The sequence below is a fragment of the Amaranthus tricolor genome, chromosome 5 (assembly GCF_026212465.1).
Source record: "Amaranthus tricolor cultivar Red isolate AtriRed21 chromosome 5, ASM2621246v1, whole genome shotgun sequence".
Classification (NCBI taxonomy): domain Eukaryota; kingdom Viridiplantae; phylum Streptophyta; class Magnoliopsida; order Caryophyllales; family Amaranthaceae; genus Amaranthus; species Amaranthus tricolor.
The window spans coordinates 28,083,138-28,109,807 of record NC_080051.1 but is presented as its reverse complement, the minus strand read 5'-3'; the positions used below and the strand labels follow the sequence as shown (position 1 = coordinate 28,109,807).

The window sequence follows — 26,670 nt, the reverse complement described above, 5'->3', positions numbered from 1 at the left end:
TTCGACCATATTTCAAAAAAGAGTTATCCCAACAGATTAATCGTGACGTTCGTTTTTTAAAAAAATATCATTATGATGGGTAAAACAACGTTAAAGTGGTAAAACACAAGGGTATAATTGGCAACGGTCATTTAGGCTGGTCTAAAGTCATATGGGTTGGTCAACGATCACTTGGCTTAAATTGGGTACACTTTAATATTTTCGAGACTGTAATTAAAAAAAAAAACATCAAGACTATAATTTGCAAAAGCCATAAACCTGAATACTGTAATTCGCAATTAATTCTTATATTTTTAAATACATTCTACACGTCAAATTGTAATTAGCAAAAGTCATAAATTTAAAAATTATAATTCACAATTAATTGTTATGTTTTTAAATACATCCTACACATCAAACTTATCATTTAGACATAAATCGTTAATTCTACTTGTAACAAAAATTATAGGACGAACCCTAAAAATTTAGGCTCATGTTCATGTACATTATTTGACCGGTAACCACTAGATTACCAATAAAAAATTTCTAATAAAAAGGGCAGAAATGGCCAACAAAAATCTTGTATTAATACTCGCTAATCTTTATGAAGGACTAAAAAAACATACCACTATTCATATCTCTTTTTCCTCTGCATCGTCGCCATTTTTATACCAGAGAAACTAACTCCAAATCCTCGCCCTCTCTCATCTTCAACTCTTTACTCACCATTCTCTCAATCTTCTCTCAACAAAACCTTTAATCGGTTGTTCAATCTGAGTGTCAGGTTTCCCCAATATTCTCACAATTTAGCCTCTCAAATTGTTGCTACATGTAGTACTAAATCTCATATGTCTGATTATACTTTTCGGAAGATCTAATCGCTATAAGCTTCTTTCTCCGTGGATTTTGATTCAGAATGTAATTCTTCCAGTTTCTGTTTCTAATTAAGGATGTAATGTTGATGTTCAACGAAATCGATTCAAATATGTGTTTGATTTGTCCGTCAATTTTTCTGGATTTTGTTTTAGTTGAATAACGAAATTGATTCATTTATCAATGGAATTTGGAGTACTTTATTGTTTTTGTTTTCATGAATTTTCAGTTATTTTTTCACATTTCAATTGAATTTTTTGTGTTAGATGAAGCTTTTTTGTTTCTGAATTTGCTTGAAAAAGAAAACAGTTATCTGAAATTTATTAATAGTCATAAAAATTCATCCCCAATTTAGTAGAATTATTGTATAAATGGATTGTTAAACTTCAAACCCAAACACACAATAGAAAAATTTTGATTGATTTAATTCATTTTTTTCATGTAGATCTTGTAGTTCTTCTCAAAAAAACCTAGATCTTAATTCTTAATGGTTTAATTGATATGGATAGTAACGATTTCTCTTTATAGGTACCAAACAATGAGCCCAGATAATCTGGCTTCAACAATAACAACAACCACAAGCATAAGGAAATCACATCCCAGTAGTTCAAAACCAATCAAAGAAGAGAAAACTCAGAATATTCCAGAAAATGGAAGAATTTCAAATTCAACTTTTGAAGGAAATTACAACACTAATAATCTTAATGGGTCAATTCATAAACCTCAGAATCAGCAAGAAATGCAACAACAAGCTTCAAGTTCATCCGCCGCTAACGAAATCACCCCAAGTCTGCCACAATGGGGGCCATGGAAGAGATCGAGATGTTCAAGAACAGAAGGAAGGTCGCCGATGTTAAATGTGGTGTTGGAGAAACATAACAATCATGTAATGGCGCCGCCGCCACATCTTCGTTTCAGTTCTGGAGCTTCAACGTCTGGAAATGGTGGTAAAAATGGAGGTTCTTCTCGGGTTAGAACCCATGGGTTTGTTCATGGCAAGGAATCTTCCGGATTTCTGGGTTCTAAAAACAGGTATTAAATGAAATTATCATGTTGAAAGTGTTTTTGATTTGATTTTTACCTGATTATAGCGATCTTTTTCTGGGTTAAAATTGGTAGAATTTCTGGGTACTGGGAATTTTCTATACGTTTTGACTGTATTTTTTGTTATTAAGCTTTCATTTCTGGATCTGATAAGCTTTTTTTTGAAGAAGACAAAAGACTTGGGGAGTGCTTGACTGCTTGGTTTGTGGTAAAACATTTTTCTTAAAAACAGTTGGGGTCAGTTTGATATTAATGTGTTTTTTTGGGTTTTTTATTTTCAAATCATGTAATAATATATACTCTCTGATTTTCTTATCAATTGTTTTACTTTTAGTTCCGGAGGAAAATTGAAAAACTCTTTTTTACTGAAATATAAATATATTCCCTTTTTTTATTGTCAAAAATTGTTAAAATCTACCTATTAAAACTTATTTTTTTTCAAATAGGAGTACTTGTATTTTGTGTTTTGTCAAAAGTTAATGCTCGTTGTTTCCTATTTAATATTCTTATTTTTTTTAATTTTAGCTTGTTTTTTTATATTTTTTGAAGAATCTTTATATTTATATATTATTTTTTGGATATAATTAGCTGTAGTAATCATAATTTAAAGAATTTTAATGCTTATGATTTTTCATATTTTTCATTAACTTTAATTTAATATTTTTATATTGCTTATGATATGTTTTGCCCTAAAAGTTTATTTTAACAGTTTTAATGTTACCGTATTTATATTTTTTCTATTAATTTTATTTTATATTTTTTAATAATTATAGACTTACGAAAATATCTAGAATAATTCAATTTTTTATGACTTTTTTATAATAATTTCCTTTAATTACCATAAATAATCCAAATTTGCTATCAACAAGGTTTATTTTTATTAAAAGATAATTAAAATAAAATATCGAAAAGTGTAAAAAAAATTTCTGATTTTTTTATCATTTAGAAATTTTTATGTAAATTTTCTTTAATTTTAAATTAATTTTCAATTCACTTTCTTGGTAAATTAACTACTACAGCTAGTCATCTAGTTATCCGAATTTACTCCAAGTTGAAGTTATTCGTGGTAATCAATAAATGAGTTATTACAGGAAATCTTTAAAAGTTTGTATTATTATAGTTAATTTTTTCTTAATATTATTATTTAATAAATAATATCTCCATCATTTATGTGATTCAACTTTTACTAATTTTCGTAAACTGTTTTTTTATGGGAATATTAAATAGGAATGAATGAACTCCTTATAAAATTTAATGAATATTCAAGCCTTAATTTCTATAAAATAAATTATTTTATAAAAATTACTTCTATCAAAAATGAAACTTTTATATATCTATAAAAAAACCTTGTTTGGACTTTTCAAACTTGTTTATTTTTTGACAAACAAATAAAATTTAGTAGTTATTTTTAACAAATGAATGAAATTTGGTGGATAGTTATGACCAATAATTGTTATTTACTAGCAATTTTTGATCTTTAAATACGTCCACTGTTTTTTTTTTTACTTGCACACTTTTAAATTATTTTGATCTAAAGATTCCCTTTAAACAATTTTGAATTATAGTTTACAAAGGCAAAATATTTTTATAATATATTAGCTGTATTAAGTACAAATTTTGAATTTGAAATTGTGAGTTTAAATTTTTGATCCCTCTAAATTTTTTTATTTGAATAATAACATATTGTTTAATTTTTGTATATATTAAATAATAATTTTCGACCTCTTTAATTTGGCCAAGTCGATAAAAATAATTTTCAGTCAGTTGAAAAACTAGTTTTTAAGTTAAAAGGAAATGATTAGTTTTGTTAGCTTTTTAAATGACTTTTTTAACTTGTTGGTTCACATTTTCTCCTTAAAAAAACCATTAACTGACAATGATCATTAGAGATTTAATTAAAAAAAAAGTGTATTAATTGGAGTATTGGACACGTAGACCTTTTTTAATAGGAATGTTTAAAAGTAGTGCACGTACTACTCTAAACAGAAATGCAGTCTGAAGTCTCAATTTAGATCTGTTTGTATTTATATACTACCCAGGCTCAGGCCCTGGGCCTGGCTTGTCGAAAACTTGAATAAAATTAATTTTTTTTAAAAATATATTTTCAAAATAAGCTTTTAAAAATTTTAATTTATAAAACAAGTGTGTCTATCTCCGAGCTTAGTGTTAGAATTTATTCGCTGTAAAAATGACTTTATTTGCTCGAAAAATAATACTTTATTATAATGTTTAAAAAGGATGTAAAAATAAAGAAAAATAGTTCTCCGTTAAAAAGTGGGTAGGTTATTATTTAAAAATTTTAAAAGTAGAAGTCATTCCCTTAATAAATTGGGTTTTCATCCATAAAAATTAAAATAAAAGATTAATTGTTAGTTTTATAATGATGATCAGGAACCAAGTTGATCAGACAATTGCAACAAACAACGCTTCACCATCAAGAAATGGCGGAGGTAGTAGTAGCAGTAGCCGTCCAATTTCAAGATCTACGATCGGGAAACGATCTCCATCATGTATAAACAAAGCTGAAAAGATTACAATAACAAAAGTAAAATCAGAGGATTCAATAATGGCTAACCAATTAGAATTAGGTGAAGGAGATCAGCATGAGCAGTGTTCTGGATCCATGGCTGCCGAGAAGAGTCGTGAAGTTATCGAGTGGCCTAGGATTTATGTATCCCTTTCTAGGAAGGAAAAGGAAGATGATTTTTACGCAATGAAGGGTACTAAACTTCCTCATAGACCTAAAAAGAGACCCAAAGCTGTTGATAGAGCCCTCCAGGTAAGGACTAGGTACTTTTTTTTGTTATCACTTCGTATCACTAGATTTGCTATGTATGTTGCAAAACGATTCGGCGGAGGAGTATTGTTTTTATATAATTGCTAATTTTTTTGTTGGTTCAGTATTGTTTTCCAGGTCTTTGGCTTTCAGATTTGACGAGGGCTAGGTATGAAGTCCGAGAGAGAAAGAGCGCAAAGAAGGTAAGCAATGCTCTTTTCAATCAAGATTTCACATCATTATGTTTTAACTTTAGCTTATATTCTGTCCGTGCCTCATTTGCTTTTTGTACGTTTGCCAATACACTATTCAATCTTTAATATCTCTAAATATGCATAATTTAAATTATAAATAATAGATATTAATACACGTTATGTTAAGATAAATCAAACTAAATTACATTTGACTATGTTTTAATTCATAGATTAAGAATAAATTACAAATTAAGAGTAACTAATGAATAATATTTAAAAAGCAAACATTACATTTAAAACGAAATAGAAGTAGTATAAAATTTAAATCAAATACTAACAAATGAAAATAGTGTGAAATAAGAAATAAGGCGAATAAAAAGATTATGATGGAGTATTGTTTACTCATTTGATATGTGATTGTTACATGAACCATAATGAATTCACATGATGAATTGTGTTATTAATTATTTGCTTTTATTTTTTGTTTTAATGAAAAATAACTTTGTTACAATGTACAATTCAACCTTGGAATTTCGTACATTGAATAAAAAAAAAATTGGGTCTTATCTTATTTATTATAGGTTTGGTTCTCACCTTTTTTTTCTTCAGCTTATCCTATAATAAAAATATTGAGATTGAAAATATATATTTAGGTTAATAAAGAAAATTGAAATGGATAAAAGAAAGTATTGCGAGGGTAAAAGAAAGTGAGATGATGAATGCAAAATACTCCTATGTGAACGTTTTTTTGTAGTCTCCTAATTTGTAGATGTAAAAACCTTGTTATTGTGGTTTTCTTTTTGCTTTAATCCCAAATGAGACATTTCCTCTGCTGCCGATTGAATATTGCGAAATTGTGGAATATAGCAGCCAAGGCGAAGGGGATTAAAAGGACTGGAGACGATGGATAGTGATTCAGAGTAGAGCCACAAAGCGAGTTAACGGAGGACGTGTTTGGCCGCCCCAACAGACAGGCATATGCTCTGTTAATGGTGAGCTCTTTAGCCTGTTCAAGCTGCACCCTCTTAAGTTTCGGTGCTTGTGGTTACCAATTACCAAGTATTTTGAATCTCTGGAGGGCCAAGGCAAAGCATTGTATCGGCCCTGCCCCTAAAGGATCATTTATAATTTGAGAGAATAATTCCGGGTCTGGGGATCGGAGGCAGTAAAAAAATGCCCAGCTTTATTATTATATAAGGTGAAGTATGTTTTTGATATTAAAGCAAATATATGCCTTCATTGTTGATCTGTGTACAAATCTCAACTTACGGGATAATTTAATACAAAAAATCCCTTCTCTTGAAATTGTTCCAAACATTTAATTTTTTGTTGTACTTTTTAATGAGACAATAGTCAATTAGTCATGACTCACAAGCAGTTTAAATATGAATTCGGATTAATACTCATTTTTCAAGTTAATAGAGTCTAAATAAAATAGTGCGTACTAAAGATATGAATTCGAATTAATACTCATTTTTGAAGTTAATAGAGTCTAAATAAAATAGTGCGTACTAAAGATATGAATTCGGATTAATACTTATTTTTTAAGTTAATAGTCTAAATAAAATAATACGTACTAACCGTAATATATTGATGATTTAATAAAATGAATAAAAAGTGTAGATTTGTAGAGTTTAGGGGGTGTTGATTAGTAGAGTGCGAATGTAACAAATGATACACAATAATTTAAATGTTTCTTTTATTGGGGAGATGTTCTTTCTTAAAGTTTTCCTAAAAGAACACTTCCTCCTTTTTCCTATTTATATGCTTATATTATTAAAAAATTTCAAAGCTATGTGTTCAATTTGGACAAGATTTTAGGTTAATATTATGTTTAATATCAATATACCATTTTTCTTTTAAATCATTCATACTTGAGAGATTTAGCTATAATAAACTGAGAAGCTAAATTCTAAGTTTGTGTTTTTCATTTCAAATCAAGTTTTAATTATAAATTACAAATGAAAAATTTGAGAATTATAAAGTTTAGTTCATCCTAATAAACCTGAGTAAGTAAATTTAAAAACGACAAAATTTATATAATTATTTTTAAATTTTTAATTTTAATAACTTTAAAAATAAGAATAAAATTGACCCTAATTCAAATTCAAAAATTTTAATTTACTAATCACTAAATTTGAATCAATTTAAACTTTCTAAATAAAATCCACTAAAGTTCTGGCCTTCTTTCCTCCAATACCTCAACGAAATACACTTGATTTTTTAAGTGAGAAATGGGTACGATAGAGATGTACCCAATTTCGAGAAAAGAAAAAGAAAAAAAAACTTTAAAATGTCTAACAACCCAATCTTTCACGCCTTGTGGCCTTCCAAACAAAAAACCCCTATTTGAGACAACATATCATCACGAACAATTAGTGGGTATAATTATACATTGCTCTACAAATACATGTGATGCTATACAGTTAACATAACTGATCATTTGCTTCTATGTTTTGCCATCACAAGTTAAGATTGCTGTAAAAACCCTTTCCTTGGAATCGGCCATCTACAAAGTTGCCTCTTCATAACAAATACTCAGTCTATGACATAATTAGGAGCGACAGCCAAGATTCGATCATCTTTAGATACTTGAGGTTGAGGTTGATCTTCACCTCCAGCAGCCGGGGCTGCTTGCCTACCGTCATCCACAACGATTAGATTCCCTTCTTTAATCAATTTCTGCCATAAAGTAGTCGAATGTTAGTGGAACATTCTTTATATCATGTACGTATAAGGAAAAAGTAAATTAGAACTATACCTGAATAATAGCCCTCACAATTTTAACGTCATTGCGAGCTTCCTCCATTGAGCTGTAGCTGTTTTTTTCATTTTGTTGTGCTACATACCACTGTATCAAATCCTTCTGTCTGGTGCCAAGAAGGCCTTTTCCTGCACAATACACACAAATGTTTTCCAATACATCAAATCTTGGCTAACAGCAACTAGGCAATCACACTAGAGAAACTGCTCTTCCATTTGCTTTTTAATTTCACAGTAAACAATGTGACAAAGAAGTCCAAAGAGAAAGTAAAAAGCAGTATTTATCAAGTTATAAAGAAAAGATAACAGTCCGTAGTTGCCATACTATAACTTCAACATATAGTATATAAAGCAAAGAAGTACTAAAAGTGGGTATACCCTCTTGCTCAGCAGTGTCTTCAAGTTGTCTGAGCCGTATAACAAGTGCTTGTGTTACTCTGTTAAAATATTCATCTGTTACCACCAAATTCTGTTCCTGACCTTTAGGACCGCCATCATTTCCTGCAAGATTAGTTAGGCTTACATAACAACCCTGGCATTCGGTTACTAATCAAAGATAAATTTAAACCAGGGAGAAAACAAGTGGTTTAGCATAGGCTTTTTTATCATCCCATAATTTCAGTTGGCAACACCTTATTTTGAAATCTCACCTGGATTAGCTGAAGCTGATTCACTTGGAGCAGGACTGGGCTGAGCATCTCTGCCTGAAGCATCTCCACTGGCTCCGCCATCATTAATTTCTTCATTGAACTCAGACAGATCAATTTCACTTGATTCCACGCTGTATTACAGAATAACAAAATATATTTCGCTTAAAATGTGAAATAATCAAATGGAACAAAAATGACATGAAAAAGAGAGATCACAGCTATTTATTTGCTACCTAATAACTGATGTCTTCAGCAGTCGAACTGCAACAGAGACGTGGCGTGGTAGTACCTGAAAGACAAACGTCCAGACATCAAGTTGAGCTGATCATTAAAATAAAATCAAGTTCCTGCATGTGTACAGTGTATGCACCTCAATTTCCAAGTAAGTTCGTGCAATGGCTTCTGATAGCCGGATCAATGCCTCCAGCTGTCTTACAGTCATCCTATAAGCAACTCTACTACCTGGAGCAGCATCACCTCGTCGAAGTGTCACATATGAGTCAACTAACAATTGCCTTGCTTCTGAACTAAGCTGTTCAAATTTTAATGTAAAGTGTGAATTAAAATACATAATTGGTTATGAAGCTAATTAGACATGCAAGAGAACATTGAGTGAGAACCTTTGGCTTCAATGTTTTTGCATAGGCAATATAACGTTTTATCTGTGCGGTAGTAAATGGAGGTGATAATGCATCTTCACGCCTTTGGTGCACCCTAACAATATGGTGAGCAATGTGGTAATCAATTTGATCATCTGGATCATCTATCATAACATATACCAAATCAAATCTGGAGAGGATTGCTGGAGGTAGAGCAACATTATACTGTTGAAAGAAAAGCGAGAGTCAGTCGAAGTTACAAGGCCCCAACTCAAAGCCAGGTGAGTCTTTAAACATGAGTAGTAAAATAAAGAAAGTAGATTATGATAGAAATCTGAGTATAATTTAGAAGTAGGAATTCTGACCTTCAGTGGTTTTGTTTTGTCATAACGACCTCCAGTAGGATTGGCAGCAGCTAATATAGATGTCCTAGCATTTAGTGTCGCCTGTATTCCTGCTTTTGTGATACTTATAGTCTGCTGCTCCATGGCTTCATGAATAGCAACCTTTAAATTGATTAGCCCATAAGTTTTCACAAATGGAACAGAATGAAGTACATCTCAAAAAAATATACCACATTTATAAGGAAAATAATACCTGGTCTCTGACGTCCATTTTGTCAAATTCATCAATGCAACAGATACCATTATCAGCTAACATCAATGCTCCAGCCTAAAATTCCAAAAGAAAATCTATCAAAATTCAATTTGCCAATTCATCACTGAAACAAAAAAAAAAAAGAAAAAAAAAGAAAAAAGAAACTAGACACAAAGTAAGAAATTCATATAGGTGAATTTTCATAAACATTGCTTTTTGAAATTCATAATGATTACTTTAAGCTAACATAGAATTTACCCTCAATAGCTTTCATTGGAGTTACTTAATAAATAAGAAGCTTGGATCTAGGGGGAAGCATTTAGAAATAAATTTAATTCCGGTTTCTATGAAATGAAACTGTCAGTTTTATTATGTATACAAACTTCCTTTTCTATGTGGTTTCTTACTAAACAACTTAGAAAAAGAGAAGAAAGGAAATAGAGAAGGAAAGAGAGGGGAGGGGGGGGGGGGAGGACAGAAAGAAATGAACTACGGGGGGAAATGGAGTATCCCTTCCTAAAGAAATACTTCTCTTAGGAACACTATTTCAACCCAAAGACAACTACTTTCATCCAAAAATAACAAAAGAAATATGGGAAGGCTTGTTTTCACAGAAAAGGTTTTTCTTCCAACGAAACACAATTTTACCAGATGTTCAAAAATTTCATTGAGAAGGTACCTCAATACAGAATTCTCCAGTTTCTGGTTCTTTAGCCACAGTTGCAGTTAAACCAGCAGCAGATGATGATTTCCCTGATGTATAAACTGATCTAGGGACAAGACCAGAAGTATACCTGTATGATGGTAGTACAACACTGATTATCTCTCAGGTGAACAGACAGACAGGTGAAAACATGTAAAGCTACTAAACAGAAAGGTCAGAATAGAGCAGACAGAGAATTTACTTGAGAAACTGAGACTTTGCGCAGCTGGGATCGCCTACTATGCACACATTAATATCCCCTCTTAAGTTAATTCCTTCTTCTGTACTCTTGTGAACACCACCTAACAGCATAAGAAGAATCGCACGCTTGATATCTTGGTGGCCAAATACAGTTGGTGCGATGCTATCTACCAGTCTATTGAAAAAGTCAGGAGTATTTCTCATTCTTTGGATCTCATCGAGTTCCTCTTGCTGTCAATTTAGATATATAATCACGCAATGTAGACAGAAAGTTCAAAATGAAGCTACATAAATAATCAGTATTAAACGAAATTTACAACCAATCAATTGGATATACAAAACAATGCATTAGTCAAGGCCAACAACACATCTGAAATCGTATATAAAAAAATTCCAGGTATTTTCTTAACAAATGCACTACAAGCAGCTATTTCTATCCTTCAATACCATAGAGTTCCACAAACTAGCGATTCCTATTCTTTAAAACTAAATCATGACACAAAGATGAAATACCAATTGCATACTTACTATTCAAATGAAAACTGAGGCAGAGACACATGCACACATGTGATTAAATATCCTCAATATACAATATGAGATTATGCAGGTGCTTCAGAATAAACTAAAGTACATATAGCTGAAATTTTGGAAGAATAGCTCAAGGAACACACCGTGAACTGCTGGCTGTCATCCTCTTCAGCATCCTTCTTCCGGTTTCTGATATCAATATCTCTTCTTCCATCAGCAATCTAGGAGCAAATATATTATTTCATAAGCGTAAGTCGCCCAAAGACCATTTTCATATCCTTCAATGAGCTTTACCAAATTTTTATAAACAAACCTGAACAGAATTAGCAATAAAAGCAAGACGATAATTGAGGTCTCTCACTCCCAATGATTTTAGACCCCTTACTCCTTCATTTCCTGAGCCAATCGCCTTAGATTGAGAAGAAGAATTTCTACGGCACTCGGCTCTCTCCCCTGGCGATGTCAACGCCATTATGTCAGGAATGACAACCACAGTTCCTGTGAATATGACCCTAAAATATAACACATGTTAGTATCAGTTGCACCTTCGTAAATCCAATTTAATTAAATCAATTATCTGGCAGAGTCTTACGTGTCACCAGCTCTAGCCTGTTCAACAATCTCGTGGCGTAGAATGATGTCAAGTGATCTTGGAAGAGACCCCGCAGGAATTTCTTTGGAGGTTTCCTGCATTCTCACCCTTTGCCAATCAGTAAATTTACTTTCTTGTCTAAGCAAAGCCCATTTCGTTCTGTTTGCACAGGTGGCATTAATACAGATTGTTGGCTGCAACAAATTTTACAGGATTAATCAAATTATCTGATATAGCTATAATGTGTAGTAGGTGTACATATGCAAAAATGCTCACTGACCTCTGAATACTTAAATTGCTGTTCAACATTTTTAACAAGTGTGCCACATTCCAAGCACTTGAAAGTACCTTGGAGCAGCTCAGGTCTAACCTCACTCGTTCGAGTAACCACTCCAGTCACAGATACTAATCTGCCTATTTCAGAAGTGGTTAACTCTCTTAATCTGCAATCACAAAAAATTGAAGTGATTTGAGGAACAAAACTCAGACACTGCATTCTGCTGTCTAGCGTTTTATCTAAACTTATAAACCAAAACACATTGCCCTCCATGCCACTAGGCAGGTTTTGAAATTCGGATATATGCAATAATATCCAATTGAACCTTGATTGCAAATATTAAAATTTTAAAATTAAATTTCAAAATCAAAAACATGAAGCTAAAATAAAGAGAGATTTCCTCCTTGAGGATGATTTTCATAATAGTTAATATACAGACAAAGAATTACCGCTTCACAAGAGGAATATTATAGAAGGCGATATTGATATCCTTGTTAGGGTTTTCTTCAGCAAAAAATGAAGGCCTTCGCTCAATGACGAATCTCTTACAAGCATTCTTTAAATACGGCTCAAACCTACTCAGAAACATATAAAGCAATCAGTAGACATGAGAGAAATCGCATGACATGAGATAAATCAATAAACAAAATGAAGCACCTATTACCTCAAATACTCATCGGAAATGGCCTTCTGAAGAGTATCATCAAATCGCATGACATGGGAGAAATCAACAAACATAGTAGTTGATTCAATTTCTTCCATAGTTCCAATTTCAGATTCATAATAAGGATGTCGCGAATCCGGATCCACACGAAAGCTAAATAACAACCACATTTAACGAATATTTCAAAATAAATAAACACAAATCCAAATTATAAAGAGAAAGAAGATAATCGAACCTTTTGAGGAATTCCAGAAAAGCGTTTTCGACAGGAGCAGCGGTTTCATCGACGAAGAGAGATCCATAATCCATGGTTTCACCGGAATTTCTCGATATTGTATTTTCTCTCTCTTCTTTGTCGGCCGGAAGATAAGTAACAGGGTTTTAGCCTTTAGGGTCTGTATCGACAAAAATGAATGTAATTAGTGAGACTGGAATTTGGCGGGAAAATAAGTATGTTGTGAATGATCCTTCCCGCCAATTTGACGGTCATGGGCTTTACCGCAACTAATATGGGCCGGAAACAGAGTCTTTAACTCATCACTAAAACTTGGGTGAGACAGTCTCACTTGTGATACGCTTTATATTGGGCCGGCCCAATTGTATATATTTTTTCACTAATTTTACAAATTTAAATGTCAATTTTAAGAGTTAAAAGATCAATTTAAAGACTTAAAAAAGATCAATTTCAAGGATTTAAAATTGACATTTTAAGTTATGGAATTTGACAATTTTAACACTTAAAAGGTCAATTTCAATACTAAAAAATTAATTTTAAGACTTAAAAGAACAATTGTTGAACATTAAAGTTATTATTATAACCTTTAAAATTGACTTTTTAAGTCCTGAAATTGTCCTTTTAAGTTTTAAAATTAATATGTCAGAATATCCTAAAAAACTTATTGGGTTTGGACCGGTTGCACGGCTAACACCGTCTCACAAGAGAGTATCTGTTAACTCATTTATGGGCCTTAACAAAAGAGATATCAGTCCATAACATGGGTGGACCCGACGAAATTATTTTTACTTATATATATAAATTATTGTATGAAATAGTTTCACTGTAAAATGCGTTTTATACATAGGCTAATTGCACAATTAATACAAATTGTAAAAAAAACTAAAATATAAGTTCTTATTTTGAGATCACAAGAGTAGTAGACTTTTGTAATTTGTATGATACTGTCTCATAATGAAACAAGTCCATACAAAAAGCTTAAATTCAAATATTGAGTGTATAGACATCAAACAATCATCAACGAGTATTTTATGTACAAAATTAAATAATTTTATTAATTTAATTGGATTATTTAGCCCAATTAAAAATTATTTCATGATGAAACCATCTAAAATGAAAGTTTGTCATTTTTGTTTGGACTCGACGATAGGTTTGTTTTTGGATTCAAGGTAGGTTAGAGAATTCATAATTTTGAAAAAGAATTAATTCTCTAATAACTAGTGAGAATCAAAGTCATGTTTCTCAAAGTCATGTCTCAGGCTCTCAGCCACTAAACCAATTCACGAAAATAACAAACTTAATTGTACTATTATTTGATTATTATTGGCTTTTAACTGCATTAATTTGTTAGCTTTTTGTGAAATGTTATCATTGTACACCCTCTATCCCTATAAGAACACACCCAAAATGTTTTGGGTGAAATTTAGTGAAAGTAGTAATTGAATTGAAGAATACACAAAAAAATAAGTGGATAATAGAATTAATAAACAACAAACCACTTTTACATTTACCAAAGTTAACAAGGCTTCATAACCCACACTACATTCCATCAGTAAAACTGTATAGTTAGCATATTTCAGTTCTATTTCTAGGTGGTCAAGGTTTGCCTTCATATTTAATCATGGCCCCCAGAATAGGTTGTGAAAATGTTGAATCCCTTTTCAAATTGATAATAAAAACTGCTAACAACAAACAACCTCCTATACTCTCAGTACTCGAGCGTTGAAATGGCTTCTGTTACAGTTTGTCATCGAGGAAGATGACTATGACTCGCACCAGGTTGATAATGCCCAATACCTAGCAGGTCCTGGAATTTATACAACATATTCGCTGTTCAATGCCATATATTAAGATGGATGATACCATACAAGCAAAGCAGAAAACTCCACACTTAGTCCACGGATACGGTACAATCATACATATTAGAGCTGTTCATGGGCGGGCTATCCGCCAGATTCAACCCACCCGACTCGAAAAAAGGGTGGGCTTGGTATATGGAACAACTCTGTAGCACTAAACCACACACGATTTACAGAGAATTAAAACAGGTGTGCACATAATACCTTATTACCAAGTAGAGGTGTATAAAAGCCATAAATTATAAGGAAAGAAAAGGAAGACATCAATTCAGAAATCAGAATATCCTAAGGCTAAAGCATAATACAAGAACATAAATTGAAACAGGTTAAGAATTCATGAAATCAAGAAATGAATGGTAAGAGAGAACGGAAAGCATACTTGGCACGCCCTATTTTTAGCTCTGGTTTCTGCGGTGCTAGGTATGTCATGATTAGGTTTCATCAACTTCTTTTCCCGCCTTTCGCAGGAACCCCACCCATCAGAGAACCTACCTCCCCTTATACAAATCAAAAATGCTTGTAAGAAGAATGTGGTATGGTAAAAAGCCAGATAGCAACTCAAAACATAGTGAAGTCTATCAATACTTACTGCATGTATGCACGGGCTACAAATTCAGCTCGCTGAACATTACGATTTTCATCAAATTCAATGGTTTTATCCCTTATTTCAAAAGAAACATTGAAGTAAAACGCTATCTTCCTCCAACCTTCACATAATGATACTTATAAAGATCATACATTCCGTAGATATTGAATGAGAAGGCTGTAAAAAAGTTAAATTTGATCTACTACCTGACTTTTTGATAAAAGGACTTCCAGAAATAACAGTATAATCTGATTTATCGAGAATCTGCCATCATCAAGAACAAAACAGAAGCATAAATTCTTATGACATCCAAACAACTCCTCTAAAATGATGATTAGACAATATTCTACAGAGTACAACCATTATCAAAAGTCAAGCATATTCAATCGTAGATTTCAATCAGAACATGTTACCAGTTAGACATTGGTACCTTGAAAATTTTTGTAAACGCCCATTTAATTTGGTTAGCTAAAATTGATGTTAATAGGATGCACAATCTAACCACAAAGCACAAAGCATAGAAATGTTTCAGCGCAACAGTTAGGTTCACCTATAATAAGCTTACAAACATAGTTTTCTGATACCTAAATAAAAACCAAGTATAGAACCTTGTTAGCTGTATCTTGTAAGTTGTAAGTTGTTGTCACAGATGTAGGCATTTTAAGTTCATGAACCAAGAAAGAGCTGTCCGTACAAAAATAAATAATCCTATTACATATATCACAAATTCTACTCAATGATGATTTCGAGTACCCAACATTTTTAACGGATTATTAAAATTCATTCTATTGACCATGGTCGTTAAAATTGCAATCCTACCACAAAATATATGATTCTATGATTTAAATATGGCCATACCATAAAGTAAAAACAAGGCCGCATCACATCGCATTGCCGTGTTGTACAAGTCATCAAAAATAAACAAACTGATATTTCCCGTGTTGTAAAGGTGTGAAACAACCGCGTTTTGGACCGTATTAACTATCTTATGGTTTTAACCGATATTTAGGCGATACAATAATTGCATCACTCTCGATAACACATTAACGTTTTATTACCGCAATCGCGTCCGTTACTGCATTTATACACTATTGGGCCATACAATACAATTTACTATTCAATGTGATTGTATTACTTTCTTTTAGTTAGCAAAAACTTCAAAAATTTAAATCATGCCAAAAAAGCTATAATAATGTCAATTACCAATTATTGTCTATTTAAAGGATAAACAACTGTGTTCATTTATTAGCCTTGTAAACTTATAATACAGAAGTGTCGGAAGACATGACTTGGTTCACCCAAAACTTGACTTAGCCATTTTAAACTAAGCTGTGGATTATTGTTTTCTAGAGTATCAAGATTCAAGCATGTATACTTGAAGGCTATGTAACTCGGACTCTTCATTTTGCTTCATGTACTCGTGTCTAATCCTTAATGCTTTGACATTAGTATAACACTTAGACACTTCATTTTTAGGCGTAAAATTGAACATTTAGATGTATCCGACACTTGGATACATACTAGTATTTGATATCGGTACCCGAGTCCAAGTAACATAGCTTGAAGGCAGGGAGAAGAATGTGTCTTGGTGAAGAAGTCTAAGGTTTCATTGAAAAGTTGTTGCCAAGCTTAGGTTTTGGTGCATTGCGGATTGGATATAGCATGTGAATTTTGAAGCACAACTTTGCACCACAACTCGAAGCCTCGAATGAATGTACCATGGCTCGAACTAGCAATAAGCTTTCTTGGAGATAGAATGTTCTGCGATGCTACTGCTCGAACGAGCAGCCCCTGGTGCAATCTTAGCCACTTGTTTCCATTAGAGAATAAGATATGATAGGAATAAAACTATTAGAGTTAATTATTTTCATAAATTTATATATAGAGAAAATTATTTAGGTCTCTTATCTTTTAGTTTTTTAAGAAAATATATTTCCTAATTTAGCTATATTTGGTGAACATCGTTAACATTTGGAGTTGTATGATAGCTTAATTATTACATCTTTCATCTTATAAGTTACAACATGTACTAACTGTTTTCTTTTCTTCATTGATTACACCTTACACTACTATATTAAACTGTTTCTACCTTGTTTCATGGCTTTTAATCCCTAAACCGATCATATCAAAGTGTAATATCTAGATTATGCATGTTCGTACATCAATCAATTCTATGATTCAATTATAGAAAACCATACTGAAAACCCTTTCGGTTCAAATGAATGAATCATTGAATGAATCCCATACTGAAAATTGCAAATTATGCAAGCTAAATAGGTTTATTCAATTGAATGAATCAATGTCATGAGACACTAGTGTTCTAGTTTTGCAAATTACAAGCGTCAAATAGTAGATATTAGAATAACTTCATATACAAGGAGACCAGCAACGATCAAATAACTTATTGAGTAGAACTAAGCCACCACTAGGAATGCAAATAGCTCAATTCGAAGATGAATAAATTAAGCGCAAAAATCCAAAAATAAAGTCTAGGCAGTAGACTAACCGACATAGCTGCATCTTGATAATCCTTAAAAAGAGAAACAGTTGGATAACGTCCAGCCAAACAATGCGTAAAATCATCGACTTGAGGAGAATTATTAACTTTATGCGATGGATAAATCTGATTAACAGGAGAATGTTTAACAAGCATCAAATCAGGACTACTATCATTAGTCTCAGAAACACAAGAAGATGAGGTTGATCTAGAAATCTTTTGCGGACGACGAAACTGGTGATGACGATCATCATTCGAAACCCCAATTGCTATATTAGGATGATTTTTGGAGATTAATGAAGAAGGAGAAACGGAAGAAGAATGATTGAGACTTCGAGGTCTATGAGGGGATTTGAAAGAAGGAGAGTAATTTAGGGTTGATGACCGTTTGTTGGAAATGGCGGTAGGAGTAGTAGTGGATGAATACGAAGCGGCGGCTGCGGAGTCGATTACGGCCCATAAAGCGGCGTCGTCGAGATCGCCGTCGTCCATTGGAAGTGACGCCATTTTCGTTGCTTTAGTTTCTCACTCTAGCAAATTTTCCCTTGCGTTAAGATAGAGATAGTCAGATAGAGAAGCGTGGTTTTGAATTTCAAATTCAAAACTGAGCTTTGGTGCGGGCGCTATGGCTCATGGTTATAGTGACACGTAAACATTCAACTCGTCTTGATGAGACCGTCGCACCGTGAGATGAACAAATAAAATTAGTATATTATTTTAATAGTTCATTTTAAAATTGTAAGTGATCACTTTATCACATTAATTATACATGAAACCGTTTCATTTAATAATTTGTGAAAAATAATTAATAATTTATGATCAATCAAATTAAATATGTACCGATTTTATCCAATTAGGTTTTAACCGTATAAACATGATTCTTTGTCACCATTTATTCTTTATGTCCCTTAAATTTGCATTATTTTTTATTTTAGTTTGTCTTAATTATTTTGCACCATTTTAACAATACTCTCATTTTTTTCATTTTAATTTAATTTAGGAAAAAATGTAAAAAAGTACCTGATAATTTTTTTTTTTCAAAACAGTACCTAATAAAAAATTATCTTTTCAAAAGAATACCAACTAACAGCTGGGGTTAAGTTTTCCGTTATCTTTTTTACTCATCTTTAAAAAGAGTACCTAATAAAATTTTTCTTTTCAAGAGAGCACATAATAAAATTTTTCTTTTCAAAGGAGTACCTAATAAAAATTTTCTTTTAAAAAAAGTACCTAATAAAATTTTTCTTTTCAAAAGAGTACCTAATACACTTTTTCTTTTCAAAATAGTACTCCCTCCGTTCCTATTTGTTCTTCCTATTTGGGTATTTCACAAAGATTAAGAAAAAGAGAATCTTTGGTGGTAGTGAGTATTATTTTAATTATATAATAGTGGAAAGTAATGATTGTATTGGAAGTATGAGGTTGTAGTGGGTATTATTTTAATTAAATAGTAGTGTGAAGTAATAATTGTATTGGAAGTATGAGAGAGAAAATAATTATAAATAAAAGAAAATGGGTACATTAAAAGAAAAGGGGGATTTTAAGGGGTAAAAGTGAGATAAAAACTTTCTAAAAATAGAAAGTATTCTAAAGTGGAAGAACTTTTGAAACTACCCGTTATAGTAATGTGGAAGATCAAAAAGGAACGGAGAGAGTACCTATTAAAATTTTTCTTTTTAAAAGAGTACCTAATAATTATTTTTTTTCAAAAGAGTACCTAATAAAATTTTTCTTTTTAAAAGAGTACCTAATAATTTTTTTTCAAAAGAATACCTAATAAAATTTTTCTTTTCAAAAGAGTACCAAGAATACAACATAATTATCCAATACAAATACAACATCATATATAACTCTTAAATTATCATCTATAAAAAAGTTCACACATCATCCAATATAAACCTAGAGGTTCATTACAAACACAAAATATGACAAATGTTTCAAACTTGACTACTTTGGTCTACTACATCATTAACATAGCTTGACTGTTGTTGACTGCCTTGTGTTGGTGTAGACTTGTCCGGCTTCTTCCTCCTTGCAACATGTTTAATCCTTCGTTGACCATAATTGGTTGTGGTTGTGGTTTGAGTTGCTGTAGGGGTAATGATGTAGTTGGTGGAGTTATACTAGGATGCTTTTTTGATCTTCCTCCTTTAACTGGTGCTGCACTAGTGGATGCCTCATTTAATTCAAGTCTTCTGGTAATGGCGAAGACCTTTTGATGTAATAATGACAAAAGTCAGCCAAGATCAAAGTTTGAACAGCTTTAGCTACCAACATGAGTACGTGGGTATAAGTGAGAAAAACCCTACTAATTATTGGGTACAATTGAGAATCGGTAAATTTATTGGGTACAGCTGAGAATTTAAAAGTACGTGGGTATAAGTGAGAAAAACCCTACTAATTATTGGGTACAATTGAGAATTGATAAATTTATTGGGGTACAGCTGAGAATTTTTAAAAGTACGTGGGTATAAGTGAGAAAAATCCAAAGATAAATCTATTATTTGTTTTGAGACGTAAATAAAAGATACAATTTATTTATATGAGATCTCATTATATTCGTCTTAATGTATATTTTTTTTATTGTATACTTTATTTTTAAAAAAAATTTACGATGCATATTTAGAAATATTATGGTTTAAAATTTGTTTTGAAAACAATGCAAAAAGTAAACAAAAGGAACAAAAAAAATTCAAAAGTACAAAAAAAATTCAAAAGTACTTCTATATTTCAAGCATCAACTCTCCCGATATTTCATCCTTTGTTGCATTTACAAGTAATTTTCTTCTATTTGTCTTTTATTTCTTATTTTAGAGTGTATCTTTCAGGATTACATTTTAGATTTAGCACTTATCTTATTATTTTTCTCCTATAATATGCAAATTATTAATAGAAGTTGACATTTTTCTATGTTAGAGCAATCATCAAATCACCCTCATGTAGAGAGTCTTCGGTGTGCCGTGATGAGGGTACAACGAAGAGCATGGGTTGACATGAAGCAGCAACAACAAGTCAGCAGATGGCTTGCTCGACCAGCCGAGCTAAATGGACCTAGTCGAGTAGTGAGTCGAGCCATAGATCAGTAGCAAACCAGGGGATTCTAGTTAGGCGCTTGACCGATCGAGCCAGCTTGCTCGGGTCGAGCAAGGTCCAAATGCCCACCTGCACGCATTTCTGTTTTGGTTGTCGAAAGTTTTGGGCTTTAAGCCCTTTTGTCCTAGGTTATTCTAATTAGTTTTAGGACTATATAACGGTCCCTAGAAATTCATTAGAGAAGAGAGGAGAGGCAAATACATTAGGGAAGCTAGGGCATTGGCCATTAGAGTGCTCTCTTTGTACTAGTGCCATTTGTGGAGTTTCGCCATTAAAGGTGAAATCTTTATGGGTTAAGAGTGAGCTCTTGACAACTGTAAGTTGAGTCATTAGTGTAATTGTGATTATATTAATGATAAATACTTTATTTGAGGGGCAGGTATCAATTGATACCTCATAAACACATTGGTGTTGTTGCTTTTTTGTTATTTCTTGTTTATACTCTATTTTTCACTCAACTTCTACATCATTTTCTACCATTTTGAGGGTCCGAGTCATTCTCTTTCATTCTGCTTTTTCTACATTTTCAAAGCAGAACATGCGGATTTTATATCGAAATTATAGTTTCTTTAAAGTATTGGCGGATTATATAAGGAATTATGGTTAAGGATGACTTTAGGTTTAGGGGGTGTTTGGTATGAGTAAAGAAAATTTAATGGAAAGAGAATTGATAAAGAAGGGTAAAGGTAATGGTAAGGGTTGTACTTATTAGTTGTTTGGTATAAAAATTGTGAAGGAAACACTTGTTATTATAATTAAAATTAAAATTATTTTTTTTTGGGGCAAAAAATTTAAATTATTATTATTATTAATATTATTAATCTTTGCATCGAATTACAGTACAATACGGTATGAAACGTTATTCTTGCTTTCTTTTTCATCCATCAACGCATAATTTAACCTCGGTCGATCTCGGGTAAAAAACAATGGTGGAGGAGGAAAGAGAAGAATCTGCTGAAATCGAGTGTCAGATGGAGTCGCAGTACATTGGAAAAAATGGTGATGGTTGTGTTCTACAAGCATTCAAGAAACAGAGTAGTTGATTGATGATAACAAAAACAAAGGAAGAAAAGGAAGGGTAGTTGATTGAAATGAATATTTGTTACCGCTCAACGAGCCACGGTAACAAAATCATGGTATCCATTTACGCTCGAAAACGGATTCACATTCTTTTTCTCTCAAATCAAACATACAGTAACGGTAAGGGATAAATTATTCCGTTGCCTAATGCTAAAAATCTCAAACCAAACTACCCCTTAGGAGTTATGAGTTGAATTATATTCACTAAAATTTTATTTGTTACCAAATTGATTAGGTCTCATGGTCTAATCGATATTATCAAGACCAAAGGATCCATTGATCTTTCAGTCTTGAGACTCTTACTGGTTGGAGTGAGGAGACATAGGTTAGGATTAGAAATACAATTTTATTGTTTTTTTTTCATCATCGGTGTATATCACAAGATATAATATTGAAAAATTATACTGTCACACTCATCGTCGTCATTATCATCATCATCATCATCATCCTACCCAGTGTATCCCGCTCATAGAAAAACTATGGACAGGGTATGGGGAAGGAAGGACGGTGGCAACTCATACCCATAAAGGAGAACGCGGCCAAAGGAGTCCCTCGGCTCGAGAAAGATAAAGAGACGTAACTACACGGGAAAAATAAATTAAATGCCTATAAATAAAATAAATAAGTAGACCCAACTACAAAATTAAAGAAAACAAAAATACTAATAATAAAAGAAACGAAAGAAGCAAGAGGGCAAGAACACCAAAAGGTAATCTAAGAGGACATCAGTGGTCTAAAACATGGATATGGTCCCTCCAACTACCCCTAACCGTAGTCAGGCCCTCAGAGAGGTTTAACTCATGCAAGTCAACTTTTATTTGCTCATCCCAAGTTCTCCTGGTCTTCCTCGACTCCTCTTACCCTCTACTATAATGCTTTCTATCCTTATAGGTGCGTTGAAAGTCTTTCTCTGCACATGTCCAAACCACCTCAATCTATTTTCGCGCATTTTTTCAGAAATAGGGGCTACCTCTAGTTTGTCCCTAACTCTTGGTTCCTAATTCGATCGCCCACACATTCACCTTAGCATACGCATTTCAGTAACTTCCATCTTATGTTCAAAAGGCTTCTTTACAGGCCAATATTCGGTCCCATATAGCAGAGCAGGTCTGATTGCCGCCCGGTAGAATTTTCCTTTTAACTTTCTTGGGAATTTCTTATCACATAGCACTGCAGTGGCTGCTTGCCACTTGATCCACCCCGCATGTATACGATGATTTACATATCCGTCAATCTCCCCATCCCTTTGAATGATCGATCCCAAATACTTGTACTTGTTCGTACTCTTAACTGCTTCAACAATGGACACCTCTGGTCCATCTACCGGTGATGTTCCACTAAAGTCACAGCGCAAATACTCGGTCATCGTACGACTAATGCGCAACATTTTACCTTCTAAAGCTTCCCTCCACTCATCCAATTTATTAGTAACATCCTCTCTAATTTCTGCTACCAGCACTATGTCGTCAGTGAGTAACATGCACCACGGTACCGTCTCCCAAATAGATTTAGAAATCTCTTCCATAATGACAGTAAAAATGAAAGGGCTTAGAGCCGACCCCTGATGTAGTCCAACTTTAACCGGAAAAGGCTGTTATCCCCACCGGTGTTTGAATTTTTTTAGTCAAAACTCTGTCATGCATATCCCGTATAGCCTCTATGTACACTGAAGAAATACCTCTAGCCTTGAGGCTATCCCAGATGACACGTTGTGGTATGTTATCATACGCTTTCTCCAAGTCAACGAACACATATGTAGATCCTTCTTTCGTTCCCTATATTTTTCCATCAGTATCCTCAAAACATGAATTGCCTTAGTGGCTGACCTTCCTAGTAAAAAACCGAATTGGTTCTCTCTAATCACCGTTTCCTGTCTAATTCTCCTCTCTATCACTCTTTCCCACAATTTCATTGTGTGGCTTAAAAGTTTCATACCTTTATAGTTCCTGTATACTTGCGTATAACTTTTGTTTTTAAACAGAGGTATTAGTGTGTTATTCCTCCATTCTTCTGGCATCTTATGTGTTCTTAAAATAATATTTAAGAGTTTAGTCAGCCAACGAATGCCATCTTCTCCTAAGCCCCTCTACATGGTCTTTGGACGTCAGAAATTTGATTATCCGCCTCTTTTGGCACCCTAGACTCATTGAGTAGTTGAGAGAAATACTGAAGTCATCTGGTTTTAATGTCCTCTTATCTCAGGAGAACTCGTCCTTCCTCATCCTTGATGTATTTCATCGCTTCTAAGTCTTGCCGCTACCTGGATCTAGTCCTTGCCAACTTGAAAATCTGCTTCTCATCCTCTTTGGTATCAAGCTTCCGATACAAGTCCTCATAACCACGATTTTTTGCCTCCGTTACCGCTTTCTTTGCCGCCCGCTTTGCATCTTTGTAGCTCACTCTTTTTTCTATCTTGTCCTCTTCTTCTGTGCATGTCATAAGTTCCTTAAATCTCTTGTTCTTATCCTTTATCTTCTTTTCCACCTTATCGTTCCACCACTACGACTCTTTCAACACTTTTGATTTAGCCGACGACACCCCCAAGGTCTATTTTGCCACTTTCCTAATGGTTTTTGCCATGTTCACCCACATTTCATTCGTATCTTCTGACTGACTCTAAGCCTAATAAACTTATCTTACTTGACAAGGTTGTGACCATATCTCCTTTGAGTCTCCCCCACATAATCTTTCCCCTGGACTCGACCTTCTTCTCTACGATTTTCTTCCTCATCCTGAAAACCAGTACTAGAAGCCTGCGTTGGGTGGGCATCTCTGTACCCAACACCACTTTACAATCCAAGCATGAGGCCCGATATCCCTTGCGCACTAAGAAATAGGCAACTTGGGTTGCAAGCCCGCTCCTCTTATATGTGATCAAATGCTCATCTTTCATTCTAAAGATCGAATTTGCTATAACAAATTCTTTTGCTAGCGCAAACTCCAGCAAATTCTCCCCACTCTCATTCCTTGACCCCAAACCAAACCCTCCATGTACCGAGTTATAGTTGTCTGCATCTCTGCCTATATGTCCGTTAAAGTCTCCTCCTAAGAAAACTTGTCATCTTCCGGAATAGTTCTCATGAGGTCTCCTAGGTTATCCCAGAAGTCACACTTCACCTGCTCATCGAGCCCAACTTGGGGCCCATACGCACTGACAATGGATATGATCTCTTCCCCTACTACTATCCTAACTAGCATAATCCTGTCATTACACCTTGTTAATTCAACCAATTGTTTTAGGATATCATTAGACACTAGGATGCCAACCCTGTTACGTCTGTCGTCCGAACTTGCATACCACAACTTATATCCCTTTATACCTTTTGCTTTTTGCCCCTTCCACCTAGTCTCTTGAACACATGCTACATAAAATCCTGTATTTAGAAAGCTTATTGGCCAACTCCAACGACTTGGCTTCTAAGGTACCTATGTTCCATGTCCTCACTCTTAGTTCTAGATCCTGCTTACGTTGCCCCCCGACCCCCTCTCCTTGTCATTTGTCATTATTGCATTATTTGTCATTTTAGTCTGTCACACTTAATTTGCATCATTTCTATTATTGGAAAATGGCTATCACTTTCTTTTAGTCTCATATTCCCATCCATACATTTTACTTATCTTTTAATTTCATTCACATAATTTATTTGCTCTCTCCATTTATTTCATTTATCCACTTTTTTTAGAATGATTTGCCTAATTGGGGTTGAAAAATAAAAAAAATTTCAATTTTAATGTTCTTTAAAACTTAATTCCCAAAATGGTGTTCATATAATAAAATAGTTTTACTAGCTACATTTTTTTTGGTTTGGTAATTCCAAATCTGCAAGGGGATCAAACTGTTTTGTCAAGCAAATATATGCGTTAAACAAATTAGAAAAATCCCACAAATCTTAGAGAATAACTAGAATATCCAAAAAAGTAGGATCACCTAAATCTAGTTCTCATGAGCTTACCAGGATCAATACCATGATTCATCATATGGAAGATGCTCAAATTCAAGGTCCAAATGTCAAGTCTTTTAATTTTGTAGTCATGAACTAAGTCTTCTTTAATTTGAGTATTTATTTTGCATTTTCATTTGTGTAATGAAACTAAGTCTTAGAGATGATTAAGCCAGGTTTAGATTAAGCTTAATCATGTCTCATGTTTAGTTAGTCGAGTTATAATTTTTATTTTATTGAGTCTAGTATTTATTTTTGCTCATGGGACTTCCATTACACAATTAAAACGTATGGATCAAAGCCAAGTAATCAGATTCTACAAATTGAGCCGTTGCATTCCTCAAAACCAACTAATTTAAAACAACCATATGTTTTGAAGATTGAGTGAGATTTTTGTGATAATATCTTCTAAAAAACTTCTACACACAACAAAAAATCTCAATCAAGTCCAAAAATCAAAATCAATAAAGATGTTTGTCAAACATAGCGTATCCTTGTGATCCGTTGTTAGCATCATCCTTGTGATTTATCATAGAAAATCAAGTGAGTTTTTAATGTAAAAAATAATAGATTGAATATGTAAATCCTTAATTTTACAATGACAATCATTAAGTTTAAATAAAAAACAATAAAAAATAGAGATGAAAATTTGAAAATTACCTCCAGTGCACAATGAAAAAAAAAATCTCAATTAGAACAGTGGATTTAGACTACGGTGATTGATATAGGTGGAGGCTGTGGTGGGAAGCCGGCAGTTGGCATGAATGGTGGTTGTCGTCAGTCTCTTCAAGTCCCTCGTCGTCCGTCGTATAAATGTTTAATTTAGGGATTTGAGAAAGTAAATAAGCTTGCTGTTGAAATTGAAATTAATTTAATTTTGGTTTAGTTTTGCTTGGAAGAGATTTAAAAGGTTTGGAACCAAACCACAATCAAATAGAT

General features: G+C 33.2%; 4 protein-coding genes across 5 annotated transcripts; 1 reads left to right on the top strand and 3 right to left on the bottom strand.

Annotated features, from left to right (window-relative positions):
• The first annotated feature begins 570 nt into the window (after positions 1-570).
• Positions 571-6,240, top strand: LOC130813311 (uncharacterized). Of its 2 annotated transcripts, none has more exons than XM_057679120.1 (5): positions 571-897; positions 1,381-1,884; positions 4,288-4,675; positions 4,798-4,875; positions 5,737-6,240. In XM_057679120.1, coding segments are annotated over exons 1-5 (1,026 nt in total). In that variant the 5' UTR covers positions 571-895; the 3' UTR covers positions 5,791-6,240. The 2 variants fall into 2 exon arrangements, with proteins under 2 accessions (XP_057535103.1, XP_057535102.1); XM_057679119.1 differs by having other exon boundaries at positions 584-897; positions 5,734-6,240.
• Positions 6,241-6,965: 725 nt separating this feature from the next.
• LOC130813345 (DNA replication licensing factor MCM6-like) lies at positions 6,966-12,859 on the bottom strand. Its single transcript, XM_057679168.1, has 18 exons — positions 12,676-12,859; positions 12,441-12,593; positions 12,226-12,351; positions 11,780-11,942; positions 11,500-11,693; positions 11,221-11,419; positions 11,051-11,128; positions 10,381-10,610; positions 10,155-10,269; positions 9,476-9,550; positions 9,244-9,384; positions 8,900-9,103; positions 8,650-8,811; positions 8,513-8,568; positions 8,280-8,410; positions 8,008-8,130; positions 7,628-7,758; positions 6,966-7,548 (listed from the first exon to the last, which is right to left on the bottom strand). The coding sequence occupies exons 1-18, from the start codon at positions 12,747-12,749 to the stop codon at positions 7,405-7,407; spliced, it is 2,499 nt and encodes an 832-aa protein (XP_057535151.1). The 5' UTR covers positions 12,750-12,859; the 3' UTR covers positions 6,966-7,404.
• Positions 12,860-14,127: 1,268 nt separating this feature from the next.
• Positions 14,128-18,207, bottom strand: LOC130812911 (uncharacterized). The gene is made up of 5 exons (XM_057678552.1): positions 17,627-18,207; positions 15,327-15,384; positions 15,124-15,241; positions 14,914-15,031; positions 14,128-14,482 (listed from the first exon to the last, which is right to left on the bottom strand). Exons 1-5 carry the CDS (start codon positions 18,122-18,124, stop codon positions 14,423-14,425), a joined length of 852 nt encoding a protein of 283 aa, XP_057534535.1. The 5' UTR covers positions 18,125-18,207; the 3' UTR covers positions 14,128-14,422.
• Positions 18,208-24,835: 6,628 nt separating this feature from the next.
• Positions 24,836-25,765, bottom strand: LOC130813643 (uncharacterized). The gene is made up of 2 exons (XM_057679484.1): positions 25,744-25,765; positions 24,836-25,164 (listed from the first exon to the last, which is right to left on the bottom strand). Exons 1-2 carry the CDS (start codon positions 25,763-25,765, stop codon positions 24,836-24,838), a joined length of 351 nt encoding a protein of 116 aa, XP_057535467.1.
• Between the last annotated feature and the right edge of the window lie 905 nt (positions 25,766-26,670).

What these genes read in the sequence shown, in the direction of transcription:
- LOC130813311 (XM_057679119.1), top strand. An exon ending in TTTCTGGGTTCTAAAAACAG is followed by an intron (nt 1,885 to 4,287) that starts GTATTAAATGAA and finishes AATGATGATCAG; the next exon opens with GAACCAAGTTGATCAGACAA. An exon ending in CTGTTGATAGAGCCCTCCAG is followed by an intron (nt 4,676 to 4,797) that starts GTAAGGACTAGG and finishes TTGTTGGTTCAG; the next exon opens with TATTGTTTTCCAGGTCTTTG.
- LOC130813345 (XM_057679168.1), bottom strand. Translation starts at nt 12,749, where the DNA reads ATGGATTATGGATCTCTCTTCGTCGATGAAACCGCTGCTCCTGTCGAA. An exon ending in AGCAATTTAAGTATTCAGAG is followed by an intron (nt 11,694 to 11,779) that starts GTCAGTGAGCAT and finishes AATTTGTTGCAG; the next exon opens with CCAACAATCTGTATTAATGC. An exon ending in CAGGCTAGAGCTGGTGACAC is followed by an intron (nt 11,420 to 11,499) that starts GTAAGACTCTGC and finishes GTTATATTTTAG; the next exon opens with GGTCATATTCACAGGAACTG.
- LOC130812911 (XM_057678552.1), bottom strand. Translation starts at nt 18,124, where the DNA reads ATGGCGTCACTTCCAATGGACGACGGCGATCTCGACGACGCCGCTTTA. An exon ending in ATCAAGATGCAGCTATGTCG is followed by an intron (nt 15,385 to 17,626) that starts GTTAGTCTACTG and finishes TGATGATGGCAG; the next exon opens with ATTCTCGATAAATCAGATTA. An exon ending in GTAGCCCGTGCATACATGCA is followed by an intron (nt 15,032 to 15,123) that starts GTAAGTATTGAT and finishes GATTTGTATAAG; the next exon opens with GGGAGGTAGGTTCTCTGATG.
- LOC130813643 (XM_057679484.1), bottom strand. Translation starts at nt 25,765, where the DNA reads ATGAATCATGGTATTGATCCTG. An exon ending in GAATCATGGTATTGATCCTG is followed by an intron (nt 25,165 to 25,743) that starts GTAAGCTCATGA and finishes TTCTAAATACAG; the next exon opens with GATTTTATGTAGCATGTGTT.